Genomic DNA, 26,760 nt, shown 5'->3' with positions numbered 1-26,760 from the left:
TTCCTTCCACTCTCCCTCCTTCGCCCTTTGCCCTGCCTAGCCCTCCCCCTAAGAGTAGCAATTTTAATAATACACGCAAAGGTCTCTCTCCTCCATTTCTCTCCGCATCTCCTCTGTTTATCTCGCCTTCCCAATCTCTATCTCCCTCCCCAATTTTCTGTCCATCTCTCTCCCCCATCTCTCTCCCGTTTCTCTGTCCATCTCTCTCCCCCATCTCTCTCCCCCATCTCTCTCCCATTTCTCTTCCCCTTCCCTCTCCCTCATATCTCCCCCCCCCCCCATCTCCCCCCCATCGACCCTTCCCATCTCTCCCCCGTCTGCCTCTCTCTCTCTGGTTCCGTCTCCCCGGCACGGAGTTTGCGGTGCAGCAGCAGCAGCAGCAGGAGGTGAAGTCTGGGAGGTGAGTTTGCACTCTGGCCAAGCTCCTTACGCGCGCCGAGTCGCAGCCCCTGGCCATTGGGACCCTGTCACCGCGAGCCTGCGGCACACGAGGCGGGCCTGGGGGTGGTTGCCATCGTAGGGCCCCTCACACGTGGCGAGATTGCCCGGCCCGAGCAGGCGTCGCTGGCGTGGCACGGAGGGTCCCAGCAGTTGCCACTCCTGGAGGTGCCAGCGCAGTTTAAGAGGTCGAGGGGTCCTGTGCGGTGGGGTGAAGTTTTGGTAACGCCCCACCAACCGATGCCGACGCGCGTCTGGGCAACGTGGAACAGTGGCCCAAATTCCCTCCAGAGTTCTCCAGCAGTGGCGCGAGTGAACGACTGCTCGACCTTTGAGTTCTGTGCCACCACTTCACCTCCTCTCCCACCTCATCCCCTTCCAACCTTCTTCCCCCCCCCCACCCCTCCAGGTTCGACACCCCTCCGTGGCGTTTCTCAAGGCAGACAGCGGAGAGCAAATCCTCTGCGCGCCGGGTGGCGGAGGAGGCGGTGTAACTCAGGGGATGTCTGGGACCCCCGGAGGGGTCGGGGTCGGAATCGGGGGTCCCGGTGGGGTGGGCGACGAGGGGATCGGGGAGACGCGGGGCAGCCAGGCGAGCTTCATGCAGAGGCAGTTCAGCACGATGCTGCAGCCCGGCGTGAACAAGTTCTCGCTGCGCATGTTCGGCAGCCAGAAGGCGGTGGAGCGCGAGCAGGAGCGGGTCAAGCTGGCCGGCCTCTGGATCATCCACCCCTACAGCGACTTCCGGTGCGGGACCACGGGTCTGGCTCAGACCCGGGGGACACGGGTGACACGGAGACACTGGGACACAGACACACGGGGATAGGGGCACACGGAGACACTGGGACAGAGGGATACGGGGACAGGGAGACACGGGGATATGGGGACACAGAGACACGGGGACAGAGGGATACGGGGACAGGGAGACACTGGGACAGAGGGATATGGGGACACGGAGACACGGGGACGGAGACAGGGAGGCAGGGGAAGACATGAGGACAGGGGCACACGAGGATAGGGGAACAGGGGGACAGGGAGACACGGATACACGGGGACACAGACACACGGGAACAGGGACACACTGGGACAGGGGGACACGGGGACAGGGAGACACGGGGATATGGGGACACTGAGACACGGGGACACAGACACACGGGAACAGGGACACACTGGGACACGGGGACAGGGGGACACTGAGACAGAGGGATACGGGGACAGGGAGACAGGGAGACACGGGGATTTGGGGACACGGAGATACGGGGACACGGACACACGGGTATAGGGGAACAGGGAGACACAGGGACATGGAGACACGGGGACACAGACACACGGAACAGGGGGACACTGGGACAGGGGGACATGGGGACAGGGGGACACTGAGACACGGGGACACACTGCAGTGGCCCTGGACTAACACTTACCCAAACCCTCACGTGGGGTCAATCCTCGTGGGGGGTCCGGTTACGTGAGAGCCTTCTTCCACGTGGGTGGAGCGGTGGCGCCGCGGTTAGCGCACTGCGCCAACCGCCGCGCCCCAGGGGGGACGAGCCCAGCCGACCGAGTTCAATCCCCAGCCACGACATCGGTGGCAATGTTAACAACAATTACCTGGGCATCCCGTAGGTCTACTCGGCCCTAAAATTACTAACCAATGGGTACCTCGAGGGGGGTGGGGTAAACATCAGCGTGGGGGAGACAAAGGTGGCCGAGGGTAGCGCTGGTGGCAGCACCCCGCTCGTGCGCGGTGCGGGGGCTTCTCATCGCCTGCTCAGCACTTTCCGCCACCAACAACAACAACAACAACCAACGCGGGGCCACACGGAATCTCTCTATCCCTGTCTCCGCAGCTTCTACTGGGACCTGACGATGCTGCTGCTCATGGTGGGGAACCTCATCATCATCCCCGTGGGCATCACCTTCATCAAGGAGGAGACCACCACGCCGTGGATCATCTTCAACGTCGTCTCCGACACATTCTTCCTCGTCGACCTCGTCCTCAACTTCCGCACGGGCATCGTGGTGGAGGACAACACCGACATCATCCTGGACCCGCGCAAGATCAAGGTGCTGCCCTTGTTGCTCCCACTGCTGCCCCCCCGCCCCTCGCCACGTGCAACTGCTGCTGCCCCTGCTCGTGCAACTGCTGCTGCCCCTGCTCAATCGTTTGGTTGTTGTTGTTGTGATTGGAGCGACAAGTCGAGAGCGATCTGCGTCCGTGTCTCTCCCCGGCTGCCCCGGGGTGGAGGGAGGGTGGCGGAGCCGTGCCCATGCTCGGCGTGCCTCAAACACTCGACGATCGATCGCGCTCCGCGTCAATTTGTTCCCCGTCTCCCGCGCGCCGTTACGTCGCTGGCTTCATGTCCACGTGCCATGTCTTCGCCTGTTGTTGTTGTTGATTCCACCTGTATCCGTTGCGGATGGTAAAGAGCGTGGCGCCCCCTCGCACGTGTGGGGGGTTTCTCCACACCCCCCCCCCTCCCCCCTGGGTGTTTTCCTCCCACGTTAAAATTGACTTTGGCCACACATCCGAATGCAAATCGTCAACGTGTAAGGACGACGGAGCTCGGGCAAGGGTCGGCGCTGTCGTGCCGCTTTCTGGCTTCTGCCTTCCCCGAGCGCTTGTCCGCGCACAGCTCGTTACCAACTCCACTGCAATGTCCCGAATAACGCTGCCATCTGCAAACATAACCATTACTATTAGTCATGCTGCATTGTGTGTGTGTGCGTATGATGAGCGGTAGTGTCGCAGTTAGCGCCATGCGCTACGAACCCGGCGACCCGAGACTGCCCAACACCAGTGACGATTATCTGAATCGGTCGTGGGCCTCCCCTAGGTCGACTCAGCCTCAAATGAGTACCTGGCGCGGTGTGTAAACATCGCCACTGGGGAGACAAAGGCGGTCGGGCGTGGTGTTGGCCACCCACCGCATCGTGTGCCGTATCGGCCTTCATAGGTGCTCCTTGCGAACAGCACTTGCCCCAACAGTCTACTCAGACTACACGGGAGATCTTTGTCTTTGTGTCTCTGTCCGTCTGCGTGTCGCAAAATATGGGGAGCGGTGGTGCTCACCACTTCGCTACAAACCCGGCAAGCCAAGTTCGATTCCCGCTCGCAAACCAATAACAGTGACAGCGAATAATTGAACCGATCCTGGGCCTCCCCTAGGTCGACTCAGCCTTTAAAATGAGTACCTGGTGTGGTGGATAAACATCAGCACTGGGGAGACGAAGGCGGCCGGGTGAGATGGTGCTAGCCTCCTGTGCCGTGCCAGCCTTCATAGGTGCTCGCTTAACCGCACTTGCCCGAGCAGTCATTTAAAGGCTATACGGGGGATCTCTGTATCGTTTTCTTATCTATTAATGTTGTAGTTGTCCGTCTGCTGTCTGTCTCTATCTATGTATGCTTCTCTTTCTGTGTTCATGTATTTTAAGATTGATTTTCATGGAAGGATAGAAATGACACCGCGAGAATGACGCGGCAGTGACAACCGCGAATCCGCAGTCTCATCACAGCGTCCGCCGCCCTCTGCGTGACCACCCCCGATTAGCACGGATGGCTACGTACGGTGCGAAAGAAGTTCCACATTCATGAATGTCATCATCTGCCTGTATATCCGTCGGTTTGACTGTCTTTCTGTCCATTTGTTTGTCTGCCCATCCATCTCTCCCGTCTGTCTGCGTCTCTGTCCGTCTGTCCATCTGATCATTCATTCATCCATGTGTCAATCTGTCTGCCTGTCTGAGTGTCCATCTGTTCATGTACCTATCCGTCTATTCATCTGCCAGTCGGTCTGTCTCTCCATCACACTGTCTGTTTGTCCATCTGTCTGTTTATATGTCATCTGTCTGTCCATCTGATTATCCATCCATCGCTCCGTCCGTGCGTCCGTTCCCTGCGCGTCTCATCCGTCCATCCCCCTGTCCGTCCATCCGTTCCGTGCGCCCGTGCGCACGTCCGCCAATGCAGAGGAAGTACCTGCGCACGTGGTTCCTGGTGGACTTCCTGTCGTCCATCCCGGTGGACTACATCTACCTGATCGTGCAGCGGGGGTTCGACTCGGACGTGTACAAGACGGCGCGTGCCCTGCGCATCGTGCGCTTCGCCAAGATCCTGAGCCTGCTGCGGCTGCTGCGACTCTCCCGCCTCATCCGATACATCCACCAGTGGGAGGAGGTGAGCGCCGATGCACTCACCTGGGTGTGCACGTCAACTCGCCTGTGTGCGTGCATTCGCCAGCGAGGAGCGGTGGCGCAGCGGTTAGCACGCCGCACTACGAACCCGGCAACCCGAGTTCGGTTCCCCACTCGCGGCCAACACCGGTGGCGATTATCTGAAGCGGTCTTCGGCCTCCCCCCTAGGTCGACTCCACCTCAAATGAGTACCTGGTGCGATGTGTAAACCTCGCCACTAGGGAAGACAAAGGCGGTCGGGCGTGGTGCTGATACCCACCCCCTCGTGTGGCGTGCCGGCCTTCATAGATACTTGTGAACAGGACTTGCCCCAATCATCTGTTCAGGCTATACGGGGGACCTTTGTCTTTGTACACTCGCCTGTGCGTGGACCTGTCTGCACACCTCTCTGTGTATGGAGGGAAATGGAGTTTGGGGAGTTTGGTGGTGGCTATGCACGTGGCCTGTCACCGAGCACTGGATGCAGCAGCTAGGGTTGGTGGATCACACGGATATGCTGTGGGACTCCCTCCCTAACGGTGGGCGTTGAGGAGGAGCCGTACCCTGACTTGCTAGGAGAAGGCAGTACAGCAAGTGGACTAATCGCCATTCTGTTTATTACGTCTGCACGGGGATAGAGCGTTGCCCCCTTGCGCAAGGTGTGGGGTCTCCTCCACCCAAGGGAATAATAAACAAACACGACTCATCATCGTCCACATAAGAATTGATTTTACCTTTTCTGGCAATGAAACAGAAGGTGTTAAGATGTTTTTGTTTGCATGTTCACCACAAGTATGTGTGGTTAATGCAGACACGATTCCTTCTCATCATCTCCTATTTTATTGCCAGAAAGGGTAAAACCAATTCTTATATTTTGATATTGGCAAGACAGGTCCCATGATGTCATCATGGTTCATCGGCTGAAAACATAAACAAAATTAAAACCCATCCTGGATGAGTAAGCATTATGAACTGAAATTAAAAACGATATTTATCGTAGCAGCTGAGGCCCACTGAACTATGTGACTCTTCGTCAGAAGCGACCTGGTCATCACAAATGATAGCTCAACGAAGTGGCTTATCACGTGGAAATGTATAGCAGCCAAATACTCTAAACGCGTGATGTTGATTCTAAATGTGGAGGACCCGGAGAAAAATCCATGCGACTACGGGGAGAGAGACACGCAAACTCCAAATATACAGAAGGCACCAGGGTCGAGATCGAACACACGACCTCCTGTATACCAGGCAAGGTAGTTAACATATCGCCGCCAAAGTAAGTATGATTTAATAATTAGACTATGTATCACAATTTTGTCCCTGGGTACTAAGTGTTATTTTTATTAATTGCTTATGCCTACAAAGTATAGAAAATGACTATTATTCCCCACAAACGTTGCTTTTGTGACCAGGACTGTATGTGAAAGAAAGACACAAATTCACACGTTTTCTCATTTAAATAGGAAAATTTCAACATCATTGTCCTGGTCACAAAATAAAAGTTTATGGGGAATAATAGCCATTTTCTGTACTTTTGAGGCATAAGCAATTAGGAAATAACACCGACTACCCAGGAACAAAAAAAGTGTGACACAGTGTTATTAATGGAGTATATTATTAACTTTGCTTTTGTGTTGGTCACAAAAGCAAAGTTTATGGGGAATAATCGCTATTTTCTGTACCTTTGAGGCATAAGCAATTAGGAAATAACACTGACTACCCAGGAACACATCTTTTTTGTTACACAGTGTTATTATTATCATCATTAGAGAGGGAGATTGAGATGAAGGGAGATAGGAAGATGTAGATGGAGGGAGGGGGTGGAGAGACGGGTGAGTAATCCCTCGCGTCATTCCGTGGAGCCAATTACCCCAAGTGGGTGAGAGGCGGGGGGGTGGAGGGGAGGGGGGGAGGAGGCGCGTGCCCTCGCACTCATTAACGCCTCTCCGTGCAGGCGCGACGCATTCCGTGGCAACACGTGGGGGAGACAGAGACACGTGGGGGAGACAGGGAGACAGAGACACGTGGGAGGAGACAGGGAGACAGAGAGACACGTGGAGACAGGGAGACAGAGAGACACGTGGGGTAGACAGAGACACGTGGGGTAGACAGGGAGACAGAGACACGTGGAGACAGTGAGACAGAGAGACGCGTGGGAAAATAATGAAGGGGGCATGGGAGCGTGGCGGTGAGGTGTGGGAAGCTGTTCTTTGGGCTCACCTTCCCATCAACCAGAGGCGAGGAGTGGTGGTTATGATTACTTATGCCCCCACCAAAGATGGACATCAGTGGAGGGATGCAGGCAAGGCCTATGAGTCAGATGTCTTCTATGACCCCCTGTCACAGGTGCTAGCTAAAGTGGCCCCTCGGGATAGAGTCATCCTGTTGGGTGACTTAATGCCCGAGTTGGTCATGGTGCTGGCACCTGGTCTGGAGTGATTGGAAGGCATGGGCCAGATCAGCTCAATATCAAGGGTAGGAGGCTGCTAGACTTTCGTGCAGCCCATGGTCTTGTAATTACCAACACGCTGTTCCAGCATCGGCACATCCACGTAACATCATGGATGCATGCCGGGTCCAAGCAAGAACATCTGCTGGACTATATAGTGACGGAACAGCAGATACAGGCCCATGTCCTTGACACCAGGACCTATCGTGGAGCTGATCTGCCCACTGACTATCGACTTGTCATCTGTAAGATGCGCCTGCCATATTTCCACTCCGGTGGTGGGTGTACACCCAGGACCCCATTCAAACGGATAGTGGCTTGGTCTCAGCTAGCTGATGAAAGTTGCAAGCGAGAATTTCATCATCGCTTGCGGCTGGAATCTGCCTCAGTGGCCCGTGATCACACATTACTGTTTAATCCCATCAAAAAAGTAACTTGCAGCACCACACCTAGCACCATCATTAGGTGAAAGAACGGTGATCCAATCTCCGACCCCCAGAAGTAGAAGTATTCACCCCCTGTGAGTGGCTGGCCGAGGTGCCATCTGTTGAGGAAGTACTGAAGGCCGTTTGTGCACAGACTGTCCTACATGCCATCATAATAACAGTCTGGACCACTGAACGAGTTCCGCAGGATTGGAAGGATGCCCTGGTGGCCCCCCTCTTTAAGAAGGGGAACCGCACAGACTAACCACTACAGGGGCATCTCCCTGCTCAGTGTGCCGGGAAAGGTCCTGGCAAGGATTATTCAACATCGCATTGCTAGGCACGCTGAGGAGAGGCTTGCGGAGACCCAGCGTGATATCAGGAAAGGGCGGTCCTAGACAGATGCCACATTTTCTGTCCGTCTGCTACAGCAGAGGTGTAGAGAATTACAACAAGACCTACATCTCTGCTTTATTAACCTGGTCAAGGCCGATGATACCATCAGTAGGCCTGGGCTCCGAGTTGTTCTTCGTGCTTTCAGAGTCCCTGACTCTCTGCTCACAATCATTAAGGACCTTCATGATGGTGAGCAGGCCCGGGTAAAACTACGTAGCTGGGAGTCGGAGCCATTCCCTGTTCACCTTGGGGTGCAACAGAGATGTCCTCTGGCTCTCACATTATTCAAAATCTCTTTCGACCACGTAGTTTGTGAAGCTTTCGATGTCTGTACCAGAAGGGTGCAGTCAAAAGATGGCTCCCTTTTGGTCAATCATGTTACATATGTTGATGATCTGGAAATTTCTGCTCACTCAGAGGAGTTGGAGGTACTGCTGCTGAACCTGGAGTGCGCGACTAAGAGGTGGGGCCTTACCATCTCAGCCCCACCAAAACTAAGCACCTGTCTGATTATTTTGTACCATCAGATACTCCACCCCCACAACTCCCAATTGGTGATGGGGCAGTTGTGAAGAGAGTGGAGAGTTTCCCATGCCTGGGCAGTGTGCTTATGACTGGCTCCGGTTTGACAGCAGAGGTCTTACTCCAAATCGAGGGACATTATCTTTTCCTCGGTTGCATAACACTGTGTTGAAGCTACCTGGTCTGTCGCTCCACACGAAGCTTCAGGTCTTCTCGGCCACAGTCATGCCCTCCCTTCTCTACGCTTGCGAAACGTGGAACCCCCTCATGGAACATCTTCGTTGGTTAGAAACATTTAGGCTGGCCTGCCTATGATCTATCCTGGGTTTAACCAGGCTGAATTGTGTGAGGGGCTACAAATCCTTGAAAGATCTGGACAACGTCCCATCGGTGAGCTCCTCTGGTTGGCAAGGCTGCGTTGGCTGGGTCATGTAGCCCGCGTGCCCAGCCACCGCGTGCCTAAACAGCTTTTGTTCGGCCAGATAGAGGGGGGTAAACGGGCGTGGCATGGGCTAGAGAAGAAATGGAGTGATGTGGTACAATAGAATGTGGAGCTGAGTGGACTTGCCGATGACTGGTACCAGCGGTGTCAAGATCGGCCTCTTTTGAGGAGGCTCGTGAAGGACGCTACTGGGCAGTTGGAGGCAGTCGCCCTCCAACAACAACGGAGAGCGGAGGAGTGAACGTCACAACAATGAGCGGAGCGCCGGGTGGCTAAACCACAGCAAGTTGGCACAGTAGGGGGCACAGGTGGTGCATCGGCCAGTCATCTCAGTGAGTCGACCCATGGCACCTGGATCTGTCCCGTGACCTCCTGCCAGCGGGTGTTAGACACTTATCTTTGTACACCCCCACCCCTCCCCCTGCATCTGGCAGATCTTCCACATGACGTACGACCTGGCGAGCGCCGTGATGCGGATCTTCAACCTGATCGGGATGATGCTGCTACTGTGCCACTGGGACGGCTGTCTGCAGTTCCTCGTGCCCATGCTGCAGGACTTCCCCAAGGATTGCTGGGTGGCGCTCAACGGCATGCAGGTGCGTGTGTGTGTGCAGGTGTGTGTATGTGTTTGCAGGTGCATGTGTGTGCGTGGGGAGCGCTAACAGCACTTGCCCCAACAGTTTGTTAAGGCCATACGGGGGACCTTTGTCTTTGGAGCGGTAGTGTAGCGGTTAGCGCGCTGCTCTACAAACCCGGCGGCCCGGGTTCGATTCCCTCTCACGGCCAACACCAGTGACGATTATCCAAACTGGTCATGGGCCTCCCCTAGGTCGACTCAGCCTCAAATAAATACCTGGTGCGGTTTGTAAACATCGCCACTAGGGGAGACAAAGGCGGCCGGGCGTGGTTGTTGGCCACCCATCCCCTTGTGTGCCACAGTGCCGGCCTTCATAGGTGCTAATCGCTAACACCCCAACAGTCTATTATGGCTACACGGGGGATCTTTGTTTTTTTGTCTGTAACTCTGTGTGTCTGTGTCCGTGTGTTAAGTGCATTGAGTAACCCACAAATAGGCAGGGCGAGTTTATTACGATCGTTAATTATTCATCACCGCTGTTGTTGCTGCAGCTTGGAGGAAATCGAGGTGCGTTGTTGGCAAGCGGTTGAGGCAGGAGATTCATGGACTTGCTCTTTTCCATCGACTCACTTGGGCTCATTCAGACTGCGAAGGGCAAGGCACCGAGGCTGCACGTGTTCACCCAGGAAAGCCTCGAGACTCGTTTCACTGGACATCTGTGAAAAAGAGCTTTATAGCTCATCGGATTCCTCCTCTATTATAAATACAGATTCAGATTATGTTTTCAGGAGGGTCCTGCTACTTTGGGACGTTTTTTGTTGTTGGCTGTGAGAGCGATCCTGAGAAGCCCAGAGGGAACCAATGCAGAACAGGAAGGAGAATAAAGACAAAGATCCCCCGTGTAGCCTTAACAGACTGATGGGGCAAGTGCTGTTAGCGGGTAGCACCGATGAAGGCCGGAATGGCACACGAGGGGGTGGGTGTCCAGCACCACACCCGACCATCTTTGTGGCGATGTTTACTTCACACCGCACCAGGTACTCATTTGAGGCTTAGTCGACCTAGGGGAGAGTCAGGACTACACACACTTGCACTCTCTCACACAGTCACCACGTTCACTCACGTTCGACTACGCTAATTGTATGGAGTTTCCATTTTTTTTGTATACATAAGTCTTAATTTTTATAAACTTTACTGTTCACTATACTAGTCTTTTTGGAGTTGGAAGTTTGAGATATTTGTTAGTAAATTAGGAGAACAAAAGCCGAGTCTGTGTGATAAGTTGCCATGAATTTGTCTGCGTATGGTCAAGACGTGTCCATGGCGGTCACTGGGAAAGACTTTGAGATGAGCGGCAAATTAGAAGCATAAATCATAATAATAGAGTTCATAATTAATTTACTTTGGGTTCGAGCCTCTAGGTACGATGCCTACACGACGACCACCCACACCAAGTAGCAACCATAACATCGGTAGTAAAAGCCTATGGGTAAAATTAATAACACTACGACGGGCCATGGTAATCATACTACGGCGTGTCGTAGTATTATAACGGCGAATACAACCGCAGTTTTTACCAGGGTGGTCACTGCAAGTTGTAGTATTATAACGGCAAATACAACCGCAGTATTTACCAGGGTGGTCACTGTAAGTCGTAGTATTATAACGGCAAATACAACCACATTATTTACCAGGGTGGTCACTGTAAGTCGTAGTATTATAACGGCAAATACAACCGCAGTATTTACCAGGGTGGTCACTGCAAGTCGTAGTATTATAACGGTGAATACAACCGCAGTATTTACCAGGCTGGTCAATGCAAGTCGTAGTATTATAACGGCAAATACAACCGAAGTATTTACTAGGGCGGCCGCTGGAATGTTGAACCGCTGAACCTCCATGACAACGAAGGCGGCAAGAGGCTCCGCCGCTGGACCCGCGTTGCCGGATTGAGGCCAGAGCTGGGGTGAGGGCCGTGTGTTGCCAGATTGAGGCCAGGGCTGGGGTGAGGGCCGTGTGCTGCCGGATTGAGGCCAGGGCTGGGGCGAGGGCCGTGTGTTGCCGGATTGAGGCCAGGGCTGGGGCGAGGGCCGCGCGCTGCCGGATTGAGGCCAGGGTGGGGTGAGGGCCGTGTGTTGCCGGATTGAGGCCAGGGCTGGGGTGAGGGCCGTGTGCTGCCGGATTGAGGCCAGGGCTGGGGCGAGGGCCGTGTGTTGCCGGATTGAGGCCAGGGCTGGGGTGAGGGCCGTGTGTTGCCGGATTGAGGCCAGGGCTGGGGCGAGGGCTGTGTGTTGCCGGATTGAGGCCAGGGCTGGGGTGAGGGCCGTGTGCTGCCGGATTGAGGCCAGGGCTGGGGTGAGGGCCGTGTGCTGCCGGATTGAGGCCAGGGCTGGGGTGAGGGCCGTGTGTTGCCGGATTGAGGCCAGGGCTGGGGTGAGGGCCGTGTGTTGCCAGATTGAGGCCAGGGCTGGGGTGAGGGCTGTGTGTTGCCGGATTGAGGCCAGGGCTGGGGCGAGGGCCGTGTGTTGCCGGATTGAGGCCAGGGCTGGGGCGAGGGCCGCGCGCTGCCGGATTGAGGCCAGGGCTGGGGCGAGGGCCGTGTGTTGCCGGATTGAGGCCAGGGCTGGGGTGAGGGCCGTGTGTTGCCGGATTGAGGCCAGGGCTGGGGTGAGGGCCGTGTGTTGCCGGATTGAGGCAGCCGTCACCGTGATGCTAATTTTGGTTCATGCGTCAGGGGCCGTGGGGCCGGAGGGGGGTAAGACAACAAAAATAACAACCAAACAAACAGACGCGGATATGAACACGATCCTCTGAAACCCACGTTTCGCGTCAAAGCCAAGCAGGGTGCAGGCCACTAAACTTACCCCAACCAAGTCGCAATTCCACATTCCCAAGGTTGGAAGGGTTGGGGGGGGCTGCAGGGGGCCAGTCCATCCACAAAGTGGTACAGTCGTCGATTTAACCTCCCTCTAAGGATGATGAAATGCACTGCGGTACAATGTGAGTTTATGTAGCAACATCTAACTCAATGTGACTGCATTGCAAGACGCCATACAAACGCGCTGGCTGCCTTTATTTTATAGAAAGAGGCAGTAGGGGTCTATGTGTCTCGGTGTGGGTATATGGGTCTCCATGTGAGTTTGTGGGTCTCTGTGCGAGCCTATGAGTCTCGGTGTGAATTTATGGGTCTGTGCAAGTCTATAGGTCTTTATGCAAGTCTATGGGAGACATAACACTATGGAACACAATTTTTGTTCCTGGGTAGTAAGTGTTATTTCGTAATTGCTTATGTCTAAAAAGTATAGAAAATGGCTATTAGTCCCCACAAACTTTGCTTTTGTGACCAGGACAGTGATATTTTGAAATATACCTATTTTTTATTAGAAAACAGGACAATTTGGTGTCTTTTAGTTCACATAAAGTCATAAAAAAACATAATATGAATCAAAATTAACATGTATTTATACTAACGTAATACAAAAATGATTTCAAAAGATTTAGAAGCGAGTAGTTTTTCGAGATTTACGATTATACTGTAAATCACTTTCACGAATCAGCCTCCAAATGTAGTCTCTCATCATGTTCTCGTTATACTGTCCTTGGTAGCGGCGTTCAAAGTCCAGTATATCTTGATGGAAGTGCTCGCCTTGCTCCTCCGAGTTCGCTCCCATGTTCTCCTTGAATTTATCAAGATGAGCATCAAGGACATGGACTTTGAGGGACATCCGACAACCCATTGTGCCGTAGTTCTTCACCAGAGTCTCAACCAGCTCCACTTAGTTTTCGACCTTGTGATTGCCCAGGAAGCCACGAACCATTGCGACAAAGCTGTTCCAAGCCGCTTTCTCCTTATTAGTGAGCTTCTTGGGGAATTCATTGCACTCCAGGATCTTCTTCATCTGTGGTCCGACGAAAACAATGGCTTTGACCTTTGCCTCAGACAGCTTAGGGATGAAGTCTTGAAGGTACTTGAAGGCTGCCAACTCCTTATCTACAGCTCTGATAAATGGTTTCATAAGGCCCAATTTGATGTGCAGTGGTGGCATCAGCACTTTCCGGGGGTCCACCAGTGGCTCCCACTTGACGTTGTTCCTCCCCACAGAAAACTCGGTCTGCTGTGGCCAGTCCCGCCTGTGATAGTGCGCATTGGTTTCTCTGCTGTCCCAAAGGCAAAGAAAACAGGGAAACTTGGTAAAACCGCCTTGGAGACCCATCAGGGATGCCACCATTTTGAAGTCTCCGACGACCTCCCAGCTATACTCATCATACTTCAAGGCATCCAGCAAGGTCTTGATGCTGTTGTAATTATCTTTGAGGTGCACCGAGTGAGCCAGGGGAAGAGATGCTTACTTGTTACCATTATGGAACAGCACGGTTTTGAGGCTCCTGGATGAGCTGTCAATGAAGAGGCGCCACTCATTCTGGTTACAGGCGATTCCGATTGCCTCGAACAGACTGGTCAGTGGGAGAAGCAGAGCCCATCTTGACGGGTGAAGAAGCTGCAAAAAGTTTGATGCTTCCTCAGATCTGCGACTTGCACACTTTTATCCAACAAGTTCCACTGCTTGAGCCTAGATGTCAAAAGCTCGGCATTGGACTTAGTGAAACCAAGATATATGATCAAGTCGTTGAGGTATTTTTGGTTGGGGTAGCATGGATTTCTCTCCTCAGCTCCACCTCTGAAATTGTCATTTGGATCTACAACGTCTTCCTCGCTCTCTGACTTGCTTCTCTCTTCTAAAGACGGCTGCTCTCTCTCCGGAGGAGTGGGTATGGGGAGCTCATGGCAGTATGGCACCGGGGCGATGGATGAAGGAAGGTCCGGATACGTGATAGCAGGTGCATTATTGCCAGTCCGACGTTTGGAAGGGTCCACCATGCAGTTGCTTGAGTGGTCAGTGGGTTCCCGCCAAATTCTTGGGATAGCAAACTTCATGGCTCTCTTTTCCCCTCTGTACCATCCTACAAAAATACATTTATTTCACCCATGACTAATGTGTAAGAGATTCTCGCAACATTTTTCGTATATGATATATTTTTTCAATAACATTTCAAATTGTAAAACATTTTAAAATTGCTTCCACAGAGTACTTTTTCACTCTTGTCTTGATAAATTGGCCGCAGACATAGCAAAACACATCTGCCGGATGCTTGCAGCCTCTTGATGCCATTTCAGAAAAATGCAGATATGCATGCACTTAGGTAGCTGGAACTAAACTGAACTGGTGGGCTTAAGGCCTCTGTATTTATACTACTATTTATATTACTGGAAAGTTCTAGAATGTTCTAGAAGTTACTCCAAGTTTACTCAGCATTAAATCTATCTGGAATGTTCTGGAAAATAGGTACATTTCAAAATATCACTGTCCTGGTCACAAAAGCAAAGTTTGCGGGGAATAATAGCCATTTATGTACATTTGAGGCATAAGCAATTAGGAAATAACACTTACTACCCAGGAAAAAAATGTGTTACACAGTGTAATCAGTCAGGAAGAGAAGAGGAAGGTATAGAGCCTGGGCCTGAGCATGGACATGGAGTCGACAGCACGGATGGCCAGGGAAAGAACATTCCAGATCTTGGGGGGTATGGGCAGCAGAGGAGAAGGAGCGACCTCCCACTGAGCGGAGGCTGCATTGGGGCAACAACCACGTGGCCTGAGCATTCACCCACAGTCATCTGTGCTGGTTGTTTGGGTCTGGAGTTGAACTAGAACCCTGTGAGTTAGTAGGCTGCTGGGACTGTGTGGGGATGGGCCCATGGAGGGGAAAAAGGGGGGAGGTGGGGAGAAAGGCGTCAATTATTAAGGAGGTCGCGTCTCTTCCATTAGTGGTGGGAGTTGAAGTAAAATGGTGAAACCGCAGCCTAATACAGTGCATCACTCACAGTAGCCAGCTCATAACATCCCATTCATAGCACACCACTCATAGCAATCCGTTGACTGCACACCATTAATAACACGCCACTCAAAGCACGCCATTCATAGGACACTACTCATAGCACGCCATTCACTGCAGCTAGCTCATAACATCCATCCCATTCATAGCACGCCATTCATAGCACCCCACACTGCCATTAACAGCCCACCCATAGCATAGCACACGGCTCATAACACCACATGATCCATAGCACACGATACAAAATCAGACCATTCATCACATAGTACACACCCCACCCATATCCGACCCCATGACGCACACCACACTGCCACACAATGTGCCGTACATTTAAAAAAACACAGCACACCACACATCGTAGCCAACAGCACTGTAATCGCACCTCCGTTTAGTGCGTTTGGCAATGTACGGTGCCAAAGAAGTTCAAGATACATACATATCACACACCGTGCAGTGTGTATCACACCACCACAATTTCATATCACTTAATCCACACGATACATACAATGTATTGTTATCCACACCACCCACACCACGCTAGCTACTCTACTGACACCACTCCACCCACCCCACACTCACCACTCCATCCACACCACGTCACCACCCACACCACTGACACCACTCCACCCACACCACCCATCCTGCACCACCCACTCCACCACATTCACACTATCACCAAGTCACCTCGTCTTCAGCTCTAGCGGTGTAGTGTTAAGTCTTTTTATATACCTCGTGGTGTCGTTTTATATTTAGCAGCGCCGTCGTCGTTCATGCAAATTGCATCTTTTTTTTGTCACAATCCCCGAGGAGCCACAGACGAGCGAGGAAGCAGCAGCCACGCGCGGAGCCAGCACCAAGTCCCCCCCGGCTCTGCGGCTCTCTAGATATAAAGGTGTTACCGACCAATTAATTACCCAACACGTGTGGGAGGATACACGGAGCACGAGGAGGAGTAACCCCACCACTCGACCCAAATTATCAAGCGTCATACTACGATAGCCGCCCCTCCAACCACGAAGACAAAGACTCCCCCCCCCCCCCGTGTAGCCTTGACAGAGGCGGCGAGTGCCGCTAGAGAGCAGCTCCTACGAATGCCGGCACCGAGGCACACGAGAGGGTGGGTGGCCAACACCACGCCCGGCCGCCTTGGTCTCACCAGCGCACCAGGTAATCACTTAAAGCCGAGTCGACATAGGGGAGGCCCAGGACCAAATCAAATCTCCACCACTGTTAATGGTCGCGAGCAGAAATCGAACTCGAGCCGCCGGGATAATAGCCTGTTGCGCGAACCGTTGCGCCACCGCTCCCCACACGCCACCCGCACCGCCTCATCCTCCCGTCCCTCGCACTGCCGTCTCTGTCGCATTGCCATTCATTCCACAAGGAGCGAGTTGGACTCCCCAGTCCCTGCGTTGTGTGACGCCGTCCCGGAGACGCGCCCACGCGGTGTCACGGCTGACGCCCCGAGCCGTCAACAATTCACTCGGCGCGGACTCCCGCACGACCCACAGCGTGGGGAGAGGCGGAGTGGGGGGCCTTCTGTCACGTAGCCTTTCCACGGAGGGCTGGCGGCTGGGGTGTATTGCGTCGAGTTGGTGTTAGACCACTCAGAGACCTGGCTGTTAGGGATGTCAGCTTTTATTTCTACACGAGCCGACACCAACCACCCCAAGCAGAGGAGTTATAGCCTGGTAGCAGGCTACCACAGAAAATCAAACGAATAAGAAGCAGCAGAAAACCACCCACACACATGCAATCACACCTCGTGTTCCTAACGCCTTCGCGAGACTATCACACAGAAGCTTCGGGGGGCAGGGGCGGGCATACAGCTCCCCTACTCTCCCACACGCAACTCTGCTTTACACAGTGCCCCGTGTTCCTGCTCAGGGGCTTCCACCCCTCGCAGCGGGCAGCTCGTGCCTCGAGCTTATCCCGTCTTCGAGCAGTGGGAGATGTCCACAGCCAGCCAAACAGCCACCCAGATGGGACCAGATGGCACCAGTCTCCACGCTCCGCCGGTGCCAGGCTGCAGCCGGCTTGGTTCCCCGCTCCTGCCGCTCCCGTCATGCCCCGGTTTAATCCCCAGGTCGGCCGCTGGAAACAGATAACAACAATACTACTAATGTCACCTTAACGTTTACCCTATACAATCTATATTCCGTGGAGTGGGAGACAGCCCTCAACTTCCACTTACAGTGAAGATCTCCCGGTCCTCACTCACGTCGCTGCTTAAGGGTGGGAGCTTGCCCAGACACTACTGGGGGGGGGGGGGCGGTGGAGAAATGCTGCCACCACCGCTGCTGCTGCTTCTGAGTTGAGCTCCCACGGACGAGTCGGGTGCTCGTTTTATAGTGCTGCTCAGCCCATTGTTTAGTCCCTGGGCCAATCACGTGAGAGGTCCGACTATAAATGGTCTGAGATTCCCTCCCCCTCAAAACCTTTCCCCACGCTGTGGTGGCTCCCGGCTCCACACAAAGGACTGCGCCCAAAAACACGAGCTTCTCCCTCCAGCTTAATGGGCGTGCCTCACGCACTACGCCACACCTTCATCCAGCAGTGGAGTCCATTCTTGTGTGGTGGTGGTGGCGGCAGCAATGATGTTCAGGAGCTATCGACGTCAATGTCGAGGTCTGCTGCTGCTGGCCACGACGAGGAGGCTTCAGCAGAGAGAGACCAACAGTGGGGTTCATGTGTGGTCCATAGTTTGGGTTGCATGGCCACAGTCGCACGACCGTGGCTCGTGTCTTTAATGTTCCATTTATTGGGGAGATGTTTTGCCCATCGGCCTGTTGACGTTTTGGTGCAATTGTTGATTGCACCAGTGGTGAGTGAGTGGGTGGGCGAGCGGGTGGATGAGTAGCTAAGTGATTGAGTGAGTGGGTGGATGGGTGGGCGGGCGAGTGACTTAGTGAATGAGATGGTTAGGCCAGCGTCTTCGAGGAGGAGGAGGAGGAATGTCAGAGCCAGGAGGAGGTGGTGCGATGATGTGCGGGTCTGTAATGAGGAGGCGTTTCTTCCAGACGTCCACGTTGTTCCACTTTGTTCGCGAGCAGCAGCTGCTGCGTTCTTCGGGATGTGGCTGAGGTTCTAGGGTGGGACACGGTAGCCCCCTCCTCCTTCTCACGGTGCCCCCCCCGCCTCTGGCGTTATCTCGCAAGATGAAGACGCTTCCTTTTGTTTAAAACTCTCGCAGTGAGCAGTGCACCACCCTGTGTCAAAGGACTCTGCACGGTGTGGGTGGTGAGGTCCCTTTGGCCGCCTCTTGCCCACACGGGCTGGCGCTGTCGAGGCGTTTGTCGCATGGCAGGGAAACCATTCCTTATATTCATGATCATGAATTATTATTTCATATTATTATGATTGTATGGTAGCATTAACCACTTGGTGATGCTGATACTGTTGCCGCTTTGGCAGTGGGTGCACAAGCACAGACAACAACAACACAACAACAACATCAACACATTTGTCAACAACAACAGTGTGAGCGGCCTTAACATGAACACCTATATACATATATATTAGGCGACGTTTCGGGCAATGGCCCATTTTGAGTCGACGTGCGTTTGGAGTACTCACTTTAGTTTGCTGCTACACATGTCCACGTGATAAGCCACTTCGCTGAGCTATCGTTTGTGATAGGCAGGTCGCTTCTGAAAAAGAAGACGATAGCTCAGTGGGCCTTAACTGGTAAGATTAAAACATATATCGTTTAGTTTTATTTGTATATTTATTTAAAGTGGTTTGTTTACTCTTCCTATACTTTGCACTCCTATCGTGTTTGCGTAATGTTTGTTGTTGTAGCGTTCTGACCCGCCCCTACTGGACATCTGTGAAAAAGAGCTTTATAGCGAATCGGATTCCTCCATGATGAATAAAGATTCTGATTCTGTATATTTTCAGAGCTGGGTTCAGCTGAATGCAGTGCCAAACTCGATGTGATCTTTTGTTTATGCGCTTTTATGTGTGTGTGCCTGTCGATGTGTGTCTGTGTGTCTCTTCTGTGTCTATCTCGGTCTGTCTCTCTGTCTCCGTCTCTCTGTGTCTCTGTGCCTCTGTCTCCCTGTGTCTCCGTCTCTCTGTGTCTCTGCCTCTCTGTCTCTCTGTGCGTGTCTCTCTGTGTATGTGTCTCTGTCTCTCTGTCTTCGTCTCCCTGTGTCTCTTTCTCGCTGCGTCTCTGTCTCCCTGTGTGTCTGTGTCTGTGTTTTTGTATCTCTGTTTCTGCCTCTCTGCGGCTCTGTTTCTCTGTGTCTGTGTCTTCCTGTGTCTCTGTGTCTCTGTCTTCCTGTGCCTCTGTCTCTCTGTGTCTCTGTCTCTCTGTGTCTGTGTCTCTGTGTCTCCCTGTCTGTCTCCCTGTGTCTCTGTGTCTCCCTGTGTCTGTCTCCCTGTGTCTCTGTGTCCCTGTGTCTCTGTGTCTATATGTTTCTGTCTCTCTGTGTCTCTGTATCTGTTTCTGTCTCCCTATGTCTCTGTCTCCCTGTCTTTGTATTTCTGTCTCTCTGTGTCTCTGTCTCTGTGTCTCCGTCTCTCTGTGTCTCTGTCTTCATGTGTCTCTGTATCTGTTTCTGTCTCCCTGTCTTTGTATTTCTGTCTCTCTGTGTCTCTGTGTCTCTGTATCTGTTTCTGTCTCCCTATGTCTCTGTCTCCCTGTCTTTGTATTTCTGTCTCTCTGTGTCTCTGTCTCTGTGTCTCCGTCTCTCTGTGTCTCTGTCTTCATGTGTCTCTGTATCTGTTTCTGTCTCCCTGTCTTTGTATTTCTGTCTCTCTGTCTCTCTGTGTCTTTGTCTCCGTCTCCCTGTGTCTCTGTCCACGTCTCCTTGTGTCTCTCTGTCTCCCTGTGTGTCTGTGTCTTTGTCTCTCTACCCCATACTTCTCTCCCATGCAGAACGTTACCTGGGAGATCCAGTACACAAACTCCCTCTTCAAAGGTAGAGGCCAGCGTGCACCACATACACACATAAAGACAACAAAGATCCCCGTATAGCCTCAAAAGAAAGTTGGGGCAAGGGCCGTGAGCGAGCGCCTATGAAAGTCATCATGACACACGAGTGGGTGCCACGCCCGGCCGCCTTTGTATCTCCAACGCTTGATGTTTGTACACCCCGCACCATGCACACATTTACGGATGAGTCGACCTCGCGGAGGACCCAGGACCGATTCAAATATTCACCACCAACGATGTCCGTGAGCGGGAATTGAGAGCGCTAACCACTGCGCCACCACTCCCCGTAGCATCAGTGGCGACTTTTTTTACCGGTTCTGAGCATGGCCTCGGGCAGCGGTCGGCAACCAAAGTAAGGAGAAGAGCTGTCGCCTGATGAGGCTGGTTGTTGTTGTTGTTACCGGCGAAACGTGGCGGTTTTTAGATTGTCAATGTCGTGGGTTTACTCTCCAACGCACAAGCGCTGTGCTGAGATAGTAACGAATTGGCACGTTTTGTTTAACGACACATTTAGATGTTGACGCGATCTAAACCCAAACACCTCAATGATGCATTTTTGCTCATTATTTAAAGAGCCGCAATGCAACGCGAACACGAGTAAATACATTTCACGAAGCAGTCCTTGAAGAGCCACCGCATGCGCCTCGGGACCCCTGGGCCTCGGAGGACTTAAATGAGTACCTGGTGCGGTGTGTATTAAACATCAGCACTGGGGAGACAAAGGCGTCCGGGCGTGGTGCTGGTGAGCGCCCACCCCCTCGTGTGCCGTACCCGCCTTCAGAGTAGGTGCTACTCGCTAACAGCACTTGCCCCAGCAGTCTGCGCGGGCTACACGGGGGATCTTTGTCTTTGTAATCCGTGCACACACACAGACACACACGCGCACACGCACGCACCATCTCAGTGGAAAGAGGAGGCGGTGTTGGTGACTCTGCAGCTGCTACCGGTGGTGTTTGTAGGAGGTGGTGTTTGTCTGGTTGCTCTGTTTGTTTACCTTGGCGATGTTGTTGTTGTCGTCGTTGTTGTTGTGGATGGTGGTGGTTAGTTGTGGTGTGGGGGAGCGGTGGCGTAGTGGTTAGCGCGCCGCGTGACGAACCCCAGCGCCCCGAGGTTCGAATCCCGCTCACGGCCAATAACAGCGACGAGCATCTGAACCAGTTCTGGGCGTCCACTAAGTTGACTCAGCCTTAAATGAGATACCTGGTGCGATGTCTAAATGTTAGCATTGGGGAGACAAAGACGGCCGAGCGCGGTGGTGGCCACCCACTCCCTCGTGCGCCTGTCCGACCTTAATCGCTTCTCACTAACAGCACTTTCCCCAGCAGTCTATTAAAGGGTCCGTCCATAAATGACGTCACGCACCTAGAGGGGGGGGGTCAGACATTTGTGACGATGTATGACGAGGGGGGGGGGGTGAGAAATGTGACGTCACATCAAAATGCTCAACTTTAAATAAATATAGAATTGTTATAACAATTCTTGTTATAACAATTCTACCAGGGCTTTTCATTCTGTGGAATGAATATGTGATTGTTATAATTGTACTCTCCATTTTGCTTCGTTCTACTACAAAGTTTCAAGTATTTTTTATAGTTATAATTACTTTTAATATTTTATGATTATAAAAGAATGTCAATCTAGATTTGAAGTAAGGGATGGCCTGTGGTCAATATCATATTTTGAACATCTGCAGTTTTAGTTAGACGTTGAATATTTTCAAGTAAATTTGATGCTACATTTAAGCTTTCCAACGCCTCTTTTTTAATACGTGTTTTCTCCTACAACATCAGAGTGCAGCGCCACATTAAATACGCACTACAATGACGATTTGAATCATGTTTCATTTTTTTGGGGGGGGGGGGAGGAAGAGCTGTGACGTCATATTTGAGGGGTGGTCTGACTTTTCGTGACGCCGTGTGACGAGGGGGGGGGTCAAAAATCGTCCAAAATCGCGTTACGTCATTTATGGACAGCCCCAAAGGGGAATCTTTGTCTTTGCCGCTGAGGACAGTGGTGGTATAACTTAACCCAAGCGATGCAATCAGTCCTGTTGCTGAAACTGCTCCTGATGTCACGGCTGCTGATACTGCCTTGGCTTCTGCTGCTGATGATGATTCTTCTGATGATCCTGATGCATTTATGACTACTGATGATTATGATGGCAATGATGCTGCTTCTGCTGCTTCTGCTGCTGCTGTTGCTACAACAGTGCTCCTGTTGCTTATTCCGATGCTGCCGAGTCCTCTGCCAATGCTTGACACTGCTGCTGCTGCCTCTGATGATGACTAAGATTCGCCTCACGATACCAATGCTGCTGCCTCTGATGATGATGACTAAGATTCGCCTCACGATACCAATGCTGCTGCCTCTGATGATGATGATTAAGATTCGCCTCACGATACCAATGTTGTTGCTGCTGCTGATGATGCTCTCGCTCCTCCTTCTGCTCCTGACGACGACGCTAACAATTCTCCCCGTGGCGAGCAGCCATGAGCCACATGCTGTGCATCGGCTACGGCCAGCAGGCTCCCGTGGGCATGTCCGACGTGTGGCTCACCATGCTCAGCATGATCGTGGGCGCCACGTGCTACGCCATGTTCGTGGGCCACGCCACGGCGCTCATCCAGTCGCTCGACTCCTCGCGCCGACAGTACCAGGAGAAGGTGCGGGGTGGGACGGGGGGGGGGGGGCTGGGATCGGGGGGCGGGCGGGGGGGGGGTCCTTGTAAGGGACCTGAGGAGGAGCCGGTCGGGGACTCTGTGGGGGTGGGGGCGGAGGGGGACTTTGGGGATAGGGACACCTGGGGTAGTAGAGCAGAGCGGTTTTTCCTGAGTGAGGCCTTATGACCAACCCCCCCCCCCCTGCTGCCCCTGCCCCCCCCCCCCCGGTCGTGTCCCTACAGTACAAGCAAGTGGAGCAGTACATGTGCTTCCACAAGCTGCCGGGGGAGCTGCGGCAGCGCATCCACGAGTACTACGAGCACCGCTATCAGGGCAAGATGTTCGACGAGGACAACATCCTGGGGGAGCTCAACGAGCCGCTCCGAGAGGTGTGGCGGCGGCGTGGTGATCACGACCCTCGTCGTCGTCGCGGTCGTCGGAATCAACATCGCCGTCGTTGTCGCTGTCGTGACGGCCATCGTCACGACGGCAACGGAATCGTCGTTGCCAGCATCGCCGTCGTCGTGGCGATCGAGATGATCGTCGTCGTGATCGTTGGGGGTTGGGGGGGGTGGCGGTGGTGCGGTACTGAAATATCGAGGTTTTGAAACCGGGGCTCCGACATAAATAAAAACGAAACATTCGCAATTGAAACACTGCTGATCTGATTTGATTAACGACTTTTGTTATTTTTTTCACGGTAAATCATCGGCTGTGCCAATAACAGTACCGAGCAACAAAATCAACTCGATAGACATCAACAAAGTAGCCACATTCAGGGCTCTCAGGAGGGGCGAGGGGGGGTAGCCGATCGCCACCATGGGTGCCGTCCTTGTATCCACCACTCTCTTTTCACCTGCCCCCCCCACCGTCCACTCTGACCTGCCTCCCGTCTCTCACCCCCCCCCCCCCAACACCGCACAGTCCATCGTGAACTTCAACTGCCGCAAGCTCGTCGCCTCCATGCCGATGTTTGCCAACGCCGACTCCAACTTCGTGACGGCCATGCTGACCAAGCTGCGCTTCGAGGTCTTCCAGCCGGCGGACTTCATCGTGCGCGAGGGCACGGTGGGCAAGAAGATGTACTTCATCCAGCACGGCGTCGTCAGCATCATCACCAAGGCCAACAAGGAGACGAAGCTCGCTGACGGCTCCTACTTCGGAGGTAACGCTCGCCGCCCCGGTCTCCGGCTACCGGCCCGGGACGGCGTCGACCTCCCCCTTCCCCTTTCCCGCGTTCGACTCCGACGTGGCCGCCCCGGTTAACGACGACAAACGCGGGGGGTGGGGGAGGACGGGGAGGGTGGGGGGGCATGCTAAACGTGAATGTGCGCAGAGGGTGCGGTGCTTCAAAAGCATCACGACGGGGCCACAGTTTGCCAAATACTGAAAAATTACATCGCAAATTCAATGACTCGATTGGGATTACACGCAGCAGCAACAGCAGCAACAGCCGCAATTATGTCTTCACCCCATTAGTAGACTAATGCCCGTCGTGAGGCCGGGTGCTAAGTCGCATTGTGAAGCGTGGGGTATATCTGCTGCCGGGCGGAGCCCTTGGGATGTTCGAGATGGAACAGACGGTGCTTTGTTTTTTCTCCTTCCCTCGCACTGCCTCCTCCCATCGTCTCTCCCCCCCCCCCCCCCCCCCCAAGCTCTTAAACCAACAACAACAACAACAACAACCTCGTTCATAACGCGTATCCATTACCACCTTGATGGTGCTATTTGTTGCTTCGGGGACTTGCGCTCGGCATCTGCGTAAGTAAACAAAACAAAAGCCCGTTGACGACAAACGACTTGACGAGTGCAGCGTTCCCCCGCGCCGCGCGCGTGGCCAAGCCGTCCCCAGTTCCCTCCCTCGGCTCACAGCGGCGGCCTCCCCGCCGCTCCGCGTCGTTGCAGAGATCTGCCTGCTGACCAAGGGCCGCCGCACGGCGAGCGTGCGCGCCAACACCTACTGCCGCCTCTTCTCGCTCTCCGTGGACCACTTCAACGAGGTGCTGGAGGAGTACCCCATGATGCGGCGAGCCTTCGAGACCGTCGCCATTGACCGCCTCGACCGCATCGGTGAGACGCCCTCGCGTCTCCCCCGCGGATCTCCCGTTCGTCTCACCGTGTCTCCGCGCACCTCCGTCTCGTCGTCTGTGTGTCCGCGTTTCGATCCCACCGTGCCTCCGTGTGTCTCCGTCCCCGCGTGTTCTGCGCGACCTCTTGTGTCTCTCCCCGTACGCTTTGCATGTTCCCATGCGATTGCGGGGTCTCAGTAACGCGAGTGTGCGCCTCTCCGTGTCTCCGTGTCGCTGATCACTATTCGCTCGCCGGTGTGTCCCGCGCCTCTGTGTTTCTCCACGCGTCTCCGTGCATTCCTGTCTCTGCGTGCATTGCGCCGTGTCTCGATCTCAGCGCAACGCTGTTCATCGCCACGTCTCCCTCCCCGTCTGCTTCTACCCCTTGCCCCTCTCCCCTCCCGCCACCTCCAGGCAAGAAGAACTCGATCCTGCTGCACAAGGTGCAGCACGACCTCAACGCGGGAGTATTCAACACCAAGGAGAGCGAGATCATCCAGAGGATCGTGAAGTGCGACCGCGAGATGACGTACCGCGAGAACGAGCTCAAGGAGGCCCTCGCGCTGCAGGCCGCCGCCGCCGACGGCGCCGCCGCTCGCCGCGCCTCCATGGCGGCCAAGCGCTCGGCGCTCAGCTCGCTCATCCAGTCGAGCGCCGCCATGTCCGTCTCCATCGCGCTCACCCAGAAGGGAGGAGGACAGGGAGAAGGAGTCGTCGTCGGCGGCGGCGGCGGCGGATTCTTGCTGGGACCCGTGGCCCAGTCGCCGGGGGCTACCGGCGGTAGCAGCGGTGGCGGCGGCGGTAGCAGCGGCGGCGGCGATGACAGTGGCGGTGGCGGCACCGGAGGTTCCGTGTCTGGGTCTTCCTCCACCACCGGCCTCATGCTCCTGCAGCAGCAGCTGCAGAAGCACCAACAGCTGCAGCACGAGTTGCAGCTGCTGCATCAGCTACAGCAGCAGCAGCAGGGCGTGGGGACTCATGGAGAGAGTGGTGAAGCTTCGCAGCAGCAGCAGCAGGCCCAGGCCGCCACCACCACTGCCACTACCACAGCGGCCATGGTGGTGGGCTCCCCACAGAGTGCCTCCCACTCCCCCATACCGGTGCAGAGTCCCCCGGCCGCGGTTCACGGGGCCCCCGGCAGCCTCCACCGCCAGATGGCGACCACCTCGATGGGCGCGGGCGGCGCCGTCGCCCCCCCGCACCACCACGGCGGGGCCACGGCCGCCCCGGCGCCGGGGACGACCCTGCTGCTGGGGATGCAAGGGGGGGACCCGCCGGGGGGGCCCCCGACCGCCGCCGTCGGGGTGGGGGCTCTGGGCAGGGACCCCTCGAGGGTGCTGTCGGCCTCGCAGCCGACCCTCCCTCCCCCGCCCCTGCCGACGGGCCACGACCCGCAGCCGCCCCGTCTCGCCGCGGCCGGCCTCGCCTCCCCGTGCCCCCCGGCGTACCCGGGCGGCGCCCCCGCTCAGAGCACGTCTCCCGCGTGCCCCGTCGGGGCCGCGTGGCCTCTGTCGCGCGGGACCAGCGTGCGAGGCCGCCCGCTGGCCCACCGGGTCTCCTCCGAGAGCCTGCCGCCCACGCCGGCGGCAGGGCCGGCCATCGGGGCGGGCGTCGGGGCCCTCCCCGGGATCCCGGCGCGGCCGGGGCCCCTGGGCCACGCGGCCGCGCCGCCCCCGCCGCGCGGCGTCCTGCTCAGGGCCGCCACCGTGAGCCAGCGGGACTCCCCCCTTCTCCCCGAGGGAGACCCCAATCGCGCGCGGCTCCCCTCCAACCTCTAG

The 26,760-nt window shown here is 54.7% G+C and overlaps 1 protein-coding gene across 1 annotated transcript; it reads left to right on the top strand.

The window, feature by feature from the left end:
• Positions 1-864: 864 nt before the first annotated feature.
• LOC144722141 (potassium/sodium hyperpolarization-activated cyclic nucleotide-gated channel 2-like) lies at positions 865-26,760 on the top strand. Its single transcript, XM_078600314.1, has 10 exons — positions 865-1,185; positions 2,286-2,502; positions 4,406-4,612; positions 9,277-9,438; positions 20,197-20,239; positions 22,741-22,916; positions 23,156-23,302; positions 23,838-24,078; positions 24,819-24,983; positions 25,397-26,760. The coding sequence occupies exons 1-10, from the start codon at positions 941-943 to the stop codon at positions 26,758-26,760; spliced, it is 2,967 nt and encodes a 988-aa protein (XP_078456440.1). The 5' UTR covers positions 865-940.

Source organism: Lampetra planeri, chromosome 13, assembly GCF_965212315.1.
Source record: "Lampetra planeri chromosome 13, kcLamPlan1.2.h2, whole genome shotgun sequence".
Lineage (NCBI taxonomy): Eukaryota > Metazoa > Chordata > Hyperoartia > Petromyzontiformes > Petromyzontidae > Lampetra > Lampetra planeri.
This window is presented reverse-complemented; position numbering and strand designations above follow the sequence as displayed.